We start from the raw sequence: 8,455 nt of genomic DNA, 5'->3' as shown, positions 1-8,455 counted from the left end.
AATCATGCTCCAGTGCCAAAGGTCATCCTCATCAAATATCTGTGGAGTTCTTTGTGACATGTGAATATCATGAAACACCCTGGGCTGTGACTGTGGCAACTCCACTCCTTCTGGGAAATGAATGTCGGGCCTCAATGCTTCAGAAGTAACCCCTTCAAAATTGGTGCCCCGGTATAACGCACCTAGCAAGAGACCTCGACCAACCCTCTTCCAATACAAGTCATAGTCTCCCGTAAAAATGAAAGTTGATGCATCTGGCCAATCATTTGGGTTTGCTCTATAGTGTGAAAGAGCAGCAGGAAGAATATTAGAGGCTGTCATATCTATGGGTGGTGGGTAAGGTATAACAATCTCTCCAGATACTTGCCGCCAACATCTGTCCCCAAGGTACCATGCAGTTACTGACCCTATAAGTATCATTCGCCGCTGAGAAAGAAACATTGCTCTATGACACATATAGGATAGTCTATGGTACTCAGTGTTCTCCGGAACATCTGGAATATCCGCATAAGGGGTCTGAAATATGAAGGACTCGGCCCAGGGTTTCCACTCAATGCGGGTAGCTCCTAAAAGCTCAATCTGCTGATGAGTGTTGTGAATATTATGCGATAAATCCCCATACCCTCTCTGCCTATGATGAAGCCCCCATGCTTGAATACGTGGAATCAGGTCATGAGTCTCATCCTCTTCCAACCTCTTCAACACAGATGCATCGAAAACGTAAACCAATACTAAATCACCAGAATACTAAATCAATATATATATATAATATATATATATATATATATATATATATATATAAAAACATGTCAACATTAACAATTAGATAAATAAATGAAATGAAACAATAACTTAATAAATAAGACTTATCGGTATAATCCAAACAAAGCCGCACAAATTGCCTTTAACGGCTATCGTCTCAACTGCGAGGTCTAGCCAGCGGTAAAGGTATGCCAAGATGGATTGACCCCAGTCATAATCCCACATCCTCTCTACGTCTGAGATAGCGGTCATCCACCCGATATGTAAATAACTATCAACATATCCAAATAATACCGCACTAACAAAGTAGAAGAGGAAGGCACGTACATACTCGTGGATCGACTCCTCACCAATATGATAGTCTTTCGGCTTCTCCTTGAGTCTATTCAAATATCTCAAAGTAAACCAACTCATATTTATAGCTCCTCCCTTAAATTGCTCAGCCGATAATCTCAAAAACCCGTCTTCCTCATCATCTTCAACCAAATCAAAACCTTCAAAGAAACTCATCATCGTAGTAAAAACCTCTAAATTTTTCATCAAAAGGAACGTCATCTCCATAACCAATTGGGATACCCGTGAGCATTATGAAATGAAGAGGGGTAATCCCAAGCTCACCCCATGGGAAATGGAATGTGTGGGTAGTTTGCCACCACCGCTTAACTATCCTAAACAACAACGCTTGATCATTTTGTCCCAAATTAGAATTCAAAAAATTCCCAAATGGTGTGGCGGCTATAATATTGGTAACCGTGACAAAATTAGGATCCATTTTTGACTTCATATAACGCCACCACGACACAACATTTGAAAGTGCACAACGCACTTTCCATAGGTGTACTTCCTACATTCAACTAGCACGCAATATGATATAATTACAACTAATTTTTTTTTAAACAATGTGACAAATTCAAACTAATTACACAACAACAAACTTGATATAAAATAACATAAATAATAATAATTAACATAAAAAAAAAATCTAAAACTTACTTGAGACTCCGCCACTTGATTGGCTACGTGTCGGACTGATGTTGACGCTAATGGTGGGTGTTCCTCGATTTCACAACGCGGTGGAAAATTGAACCCAAGTTCAATTTCGTCCTCCTCGCCCACATTTTGCGTTCGCGACGACGAACCTTTTGCCCCTTTTTTTTGGAAATTTTAAAACTTCCAAACCATCTACTACGCTTTTCGTGTGGTGAGGTTGGTGGGGATGCATTGGGGGGTGGAGAAGTCATTAGGAATGGAAGTTTGTGATAAAAAGGTTGTTAATGGAGGCTAGAAAATCGTAATGGAGGCTGGGAAGAAAGTGAAAATGAAGCCTGTTCGCGTTTGTTCATATTGAGTAACCAGACGGGATGTTACATTCCGTCTGGTTATAAAATACCAGACGGGATGTTACATTCCATCTCAATCAAAAACCTCCAGACGAAATCTAACATCTCGTCCAAGATATTTTATTCACCTCTGCATTGCACAGCTTCACCTTGGTTTTCACCGATTTGGTGAAAATTGGGTGAATAAGTGCTGAGGTGGCAGTGATAAGGGGGGGAAAATAGTCACCAACATTGCAAATGCTCTTAGACTTAAGAGAGAGGAGAGAGGAAAAGTGGAGAGAGAGTGTGTGTGTGGGATCTAATAGGAGAAAACAGTGGAGAGATGAGAAAGAGAGAGAAAAGTCATGAGAATTCAAGTTGGTTTCTTTTGGTCTAGATTATTTTTGGTACGGGAAGTCCGGACTAGAGCATTTTTGTATATATATATATATATACAGCCCGGCTCTTAAACGGACTAGTCCGTTTACGGACTTGTGTCTTGAACAACTTATATAGTGTCATGAACAACTTATATAATGTCTTGAACAACTTTTTTAATTTACACTTATTAACTTTTTAATTTATGTTTATATGTGACACTATATAAGCTGCGCAAGACATTATATAAGCTTCGCAAGACACTATATAACAAGTCCGTAAACGGATGTCCATTTATATATATATATAGGGATAGGTTATGTTTACAACACTTTTTATATAACGTTTTATACAATACCCCCCACCGGACCCTTCAAGATGTTTTAAGGGCTAATCTTTTGTGGATAAGATGTTCTCACCATAGAAATGACCTCCACAAAAAATCGGGTCATTTGAACATTTCTAAGTTTTTCCAAAAAGGGTTACAAAATCGATATTTTTGGACCGTTGATAAAAATTTGAAGGTTGAGAGCATTCTCATGGTTAGGAGTTTTCAAATAAGCTAAATTTTTGTGGAGACGATCTCCATGGTGTGAAGATCATATATACAAGGAATCAAGGCTTAATTCATATTTTTAAGGAGTATTGTATAAAACATTATATAAAAAATCTTGTATATATATACAATATTTATTTAAAAAGTAGCTACTTAAGTTAACTTAAAATAAGTACGTAAGAAACACTTCATCTACAAAATGAATTCAAACCTAATTTTTTGTGGATATGATATAATCAATATTAAGATCATCTCCACAAAATTTCAGGTCATTTGGAAACCTTTAACATTGGCAAAAAGTGATTACAAAAACTCGACATTTCTGGACCGTTAGATTTCTTTTTAAAAATGACAACAATTTTTATCTATGTTAGAGGTTTCCAAATGAGCTAAAATTATGGGAAGGTAATCATTATGGTAAGTGTAGTGGCACAATGTGGGAATATTAGACTAAGTCAGCGGTGTAGGGGATACGATGTAACATAATGAAGAAAATGGAGGAGTAGAGAATCAAGACCGTGGACGTGGCATGCGTACGGTCAGATGGAGAGCCATGGGATAACAAGACAAATGGACGGTCCTGATTCGGAGGGGGAGATATAAAAAGAAGAGGATGAGGAGAGAAAAAGGAGGCCGCTAGGTGAAGGAATGAGAGAGAATAGTGAGGAAGAGAGAAAAAAGAGAGATTGTTTCATTGAGATATTTAGGGTTCATACATTTGGCGCCGTCTGTGGGAACAGATAAAAGCAAGTTAGAAATGGCACCAAAGAAAGCAGTGGGTAGGCCAAAGAGGATGGTGGTTCACGAGTCAACACCGGAGGCGGTGGTTGATGAGGGGGAAGAACGAGAAGAGGGGCAAGTAGTGGAAGAAACACGACTGATGCGAGAAGATATTGAGAGGCTGAAAGAGGAGAACGATGAGCTGAGAAGAGAGAAAGAGAAGGTGGAGGAAGAGGCCGGGGAAGAAGTAAGTGAGGGGTCTGAAGATGCGAAGCCCGGGCCAAATCTTGTGGAAACCTCAGTAGCTGGCTTGACAATGGAGCAAGTTCAAGAAATGATAGACAATGATAGGGAGGCGAACCAGCGGCAGGCGAAGGAGCACAGAGGAGCGGCCAGTCAGGTGGTGGCTGGGTTGAATTGCAACCTATTAGCAGACGACATATGGGCTTTAGAGGTCCCAAAGCAGTTCGCTCAGCCGAGGTTCGAGAGGTATGACGACAAAGGAGATCCAGCGGATCACATCCATCATTTTCGGCAACAGATGCCACTTTGGTAGGAGTCTCGGTATGATGGTCTGCGGTGTATGATGTTCCCGGCTAGCATTAAAGGAGGGGCATCAGATTGGTACTACATATTACCAACGGGAAGCATAAAAAATTTCCAGGAGTTGGAGCAAGCGTTCATAGATCACTTCATACATTAGAAGAAGCAGATGGTAGATATCATGGCTTTATTCAACGTGCGACAAAGATTTGCGGAATCAGTTAGGGAGTTTCGGTGCTGGTTCAAAGAAAAGACACTGAAAGTTGAAAATCTGGATGAGAGGACAGTAGTGATAGCATTCAAAAGAGGCTTGCATCCTGGGATAGGAGTGCACCAGTCCGTGGCAAAGAATGAGATAATGACTTTACACGAGCTGTATCCACGAGTGGAAAAGTATATGAGATATGAAGATACCATGTAGAAGGATTCCAAGAGATCAGGGAAGGCAGTGTTGTCTTTAGAGAAGGAACGGGAACACCGGAGGATAGAGACATCAAAAAAAGAAAGTGGGGGATACTGCGGATACAGAGCACGGGCAGAAGGAAGTCGGGAAGGCGGCCGAAGGGAGTACAGGGAGAGGAAGCCATACCGCGAGATGGAACAGACTCTGTTAAATAAGCCACTGAGTGAGATCTTGCCCCTAATCAAGAATCTTCCGGGGTATGCACGCCAATAAAGATACCAGAGAAACCCTTTTGCGCATATCATCAAATATGGAATCATGAGACAAATGACTGTTACGCACTAAAATAGTTGGTTCAAAGGATGGTGGAGAAAGGGAGGATGAGAGAGTTTGTGAGAGACGCCCAGAATGAGGAGCGCATGCCGCCTCAGGGAAGAATACTGGGAACCATCAATGTGATTTACAACGGTGAGGTTCTGAGTCATAGAGCTCATAGAGACAAGATAAGATGGACCGCGAGTATCCAACAAATCAATGAGAGAATGGATAGACCATGACAAAGGGAGGCGGCGGCAGCAAGAAAGGACAGAATTGTATTTAGTAGCGCGGACCTCCGGGCAGTGGACTCACCACATGAAGATGCATTGGTCATTACAGTCACGATGGGAAATTACATGGTGAAAAGGGTGTTGATTGATTGTGGAAGTGCAGTTGATTTGTTATTCAGAGGTGCTTTGGAGGAAATGGGTGTCGATCCTAAGCAGTTGGGTCCTTCGCGAACCAATTTGTATAGATTCAATGGGAGTATGACAGAGCCCATGGGGGAACTCTTATTGCCCGTGACAATAGGACCAGTGACAATTTTTGTCCGATTCATGGTGGTAGATTCTGCTTCGCAATATAATGCAATTTTAGGAAGGCGGTGGATTCACGAGATAAAGGCGGTCCCATCCACATATTATCAGGTAATAAAATTTCCCACACCTACTGGCATGTACAAGGTTTACGGTGATCAGGTCACTGCCAAGAACAATCATAAGTGAACAATGAAACGGTTGATCCGCGGACCAGAAGGAGAGACTTCCAATCCTAGGAAGAGGTAGGCATAGCAATTACAGTGCACCTTGGTGGAGGGAGAGGCTGAAACATCGGTGGGACCAAAGACACTCGATGAGATTGAGGTGGTGAATATTGGAAGTGGGGAGGAGGAGAAGTTCACGTCAATAGGATCCAGTTTGCCAGAAGAGTGGAGGGTAAGTTGATACAATTCTTGTCCAAAAATAAAGATGTCTTCACTTGGACAATAGAGGATGTTACTAGGTTGGACCCTGAATTCGCTTGTGACCACTTACATATGAAAGAAGATGCTAAACCCGTGAGGCAAAGGATGCGCGGCATTAGGCCTAAATATGCCGAGGGGATCCTTGAAGAAGTCGCTAGGTTGAAAGGGGGGGATAATCTGAGAAGTTGAGTTCATAGACTGGTTGTCTAACATAGTCGCAGTACCAAAAAAGAATGGAAAGGTGTGTATGTGCGTGGATTTTACTGATGTCAATCTTGAATGCCCAAAGGACAGTTATCCCATGTCGCGAGTAGATGAGTTGGTGGATAGGACGACAGGATTCAAGATATTTTCCTTCATGGATGCATCGATGGGGTATAACCAGGTCGCGATGTATGGGCCAGATCAGGAAAAGACAGCGTTTGTGGTGGAAGGCGGTACATACTGCTATACGAGGATGCCGTTTGGTTTGAAAAATGCGGGGGCTACCTTCTAGTGGTTGGGTGAGAAAATGTTCGAAAGCAAGATTCGAAAGGGGATTGAAATCTATATAGACGACATGGTGGAAAAGAGTATGTTGGAAGAGGAACATATAGAGGGTTTGAGAGAGACCTTCGGGATACTACGGAGATACAACTTGAAGCTGAACCCCAAAAAGTGAACATTCGGGGTTACTACAGGAAAGTTTTTGGGTTATATAGTTACTCATAGGGGAATTGAGGCTAACCCCGAGCAAATAAGGTCCTTGGTGGAGATGCCATCTCCACAGAATGTGAAGGAAGTACAGCAGTTAGTAGGAAGGATCGCGGCTTTAAATAGATTCATTTCCAAGTCATCCGATAAATGCAGACTGCTGTATAGATTGTTAAGAAGCACACCGGATTTCGTTTGGACCGTGGAGTGTGAGGAGGAATTTCAGGAATTGAAAAAATATTTGGGCAAAACGCCTTTGTTGTCATGGCCAGAGACGGGGGAGAAGTTGTATTTGTATTTAGGGGCCACGAAATATGTAGTTAGCTCAGTTATAGTCTGAGTTGTAGACAAGATGAAGAAGCCGGTGTATTTTCAGAGGAAGACATTACTAGACGCAGAAACGCGGTACAGTAGAATTGAGAGGAATGCCTTGGCGTTAGTGTTCTCAACCTTGAAGCTGAAACCCTACTTTGAAGTGCATGTGGTAGTGGTGGTAATGAATTTGCCTTTGAGGCAAGCATTGAAGGCAGAAAAATCTGGTAGAATGTTAAAATGGGCAGTGATCCTGAGTTCCTATGAGATACAATATCAGATAAGAACCGCGGAAAAGGCGCAGGCGATGGCTGAATTTATGGTAGAGTTTCCCGCAGAGGACCCCACTTGGGGAGAAGAAATGGTCATGGAACCAGAAAGGGAGGGAGAACCGGACCTCCTAGACCTGTGGGATAAGATGAATGGATGGAGGGTATTTGTAGATGGATCTGCTACAGATGCATGCAGCGTCATAGGAGTCGTATTGGTTACACCCGATAATGGCAAAATAGAGCAAACCATGAAACTAGGATCTGCGGGATTTAGAATGGCCGAAGATTTGGGAGTGAAGGAGCTAACAGTATATTCCGATTCAAATTTGGTGGTGTGTTAAGCAAATGGAGGTTTCACAACTCGATGCCCCAAGATGGCAAGATTTTTAGATGTGCTGCACCAATGATCTGCAAAATTCACAAAGCTCAGGTTCATTCACTTGGGTCGCGGAGAGAACAGACATGCTGATGCCCTGGCATATGTAGTCGCTGCAATTCCCGGGTCAAAAGAAAGACAAATACGAGTGGGAAGGTTGGAGAAACCGAGCACCGAGGACACGATAGAGGTTTGTCAGGTCGCCCGGAAGAAAGTGGGAGCTAGATGGAGCCAATTAAGGGCTTTTTGGCGGGAAGGGAAGTGATAGATAAGAAGGAAAGAAGAAGATGGGAACAGACTTCTCAGAGATACGTTCTGCTGGAAGGAGAGTTGTACTGAAAAAACTTCAATGGACCACTGTTAAAATGCTTAGGTCCACGGCTATCATATGAGGTGCTGGCAGAATTACATGAGGGAGAATGCGGGAGCCATTCAGCGAGAAGAACTACAACACATCAATTACTAACACAAGGGTATTTCTAGCCCCATATGAAAAGGGATGCAGTGGAATTTGCTAAGAGATGTGACAAATGTATATAATACAACAACAATTTTGAGAATAGATTATCATTTGTAAGGGCAGGAATCCAAAAGAAACATGGGGCATGGAATACAAATGAGACAGCGGAGGGGATGAGCCCTTCGCTGACACTAGGCCGGAGTTGGGCCTGGGGCAAAAATGAGTTGCCCAACTAACTTTCTAAAGTTATAGAACCTGCGGAGTGGGATGAGCCTTCGCGGATGAGAGATGCAAATTACCCATGGGGCATGGAGTCTAGGCGTGGAGAGAGACAATGGGGGGATAAGCCCTTCACTGATACAAGGCTAGAGTTGAGCCT

At 42.6% G+C, this 8,455-nt stretch overlaps 2 protein-coding genes across 2 annotated transcripts; both read left to right on the top strand.

Annotated features, from left to right (window-relative positions):
- Positions 1-5,343: 5,343 nt before the first annotated feature.
- LOC147498062 (uncharacterized) lies at positions 5,344-5,724 on the top strand. Its single transcript, XM_086563116.1, has one exon. It carries the CDS (start codon positions 5,344-5,346, stop codon positions 5,722-5,724), a length of 381 nt encoding a protein of 126 aa, XP_086419242.1.
- A 1,284-nt stretch (positions 5,725-7,008) lies between these two features.
- On the top strand, positions 7,009-7,581 carry LOC147498061 (uncharacterized). The gene has a single exon (XM_086563115.1). It carries the CDS (start codon positions 7,009-7,011, stop codon positions 7,579-7,581), a length of 573 nt encoding a protein of 190 aa, XP_086419241.1.
- The last annotated feature ends 874 nt before the right edge of the window (positions 7,582-8,455 follow it).

The sequence above is a fragment of the Coptis chinensis genome, chromosome 5, assembly GCF_015680905.1.
Source record: "Coptis chinensis isolate HL-2020 chromosome 5, ASM1568090v1, whole genome shotgun sequence".
Classification (NCBI taxonomy): Eukaryota; Viridiplantae; Streptophyta; class Magnoliopsida; order Ranunculales; family Ranunculaceae; genus Coptis; species Coptis chinensis.
Note: the sequence above shows the minus strand (reverse complement) of the source record. Positions and strands in the feature narration are given on the sequence as shown.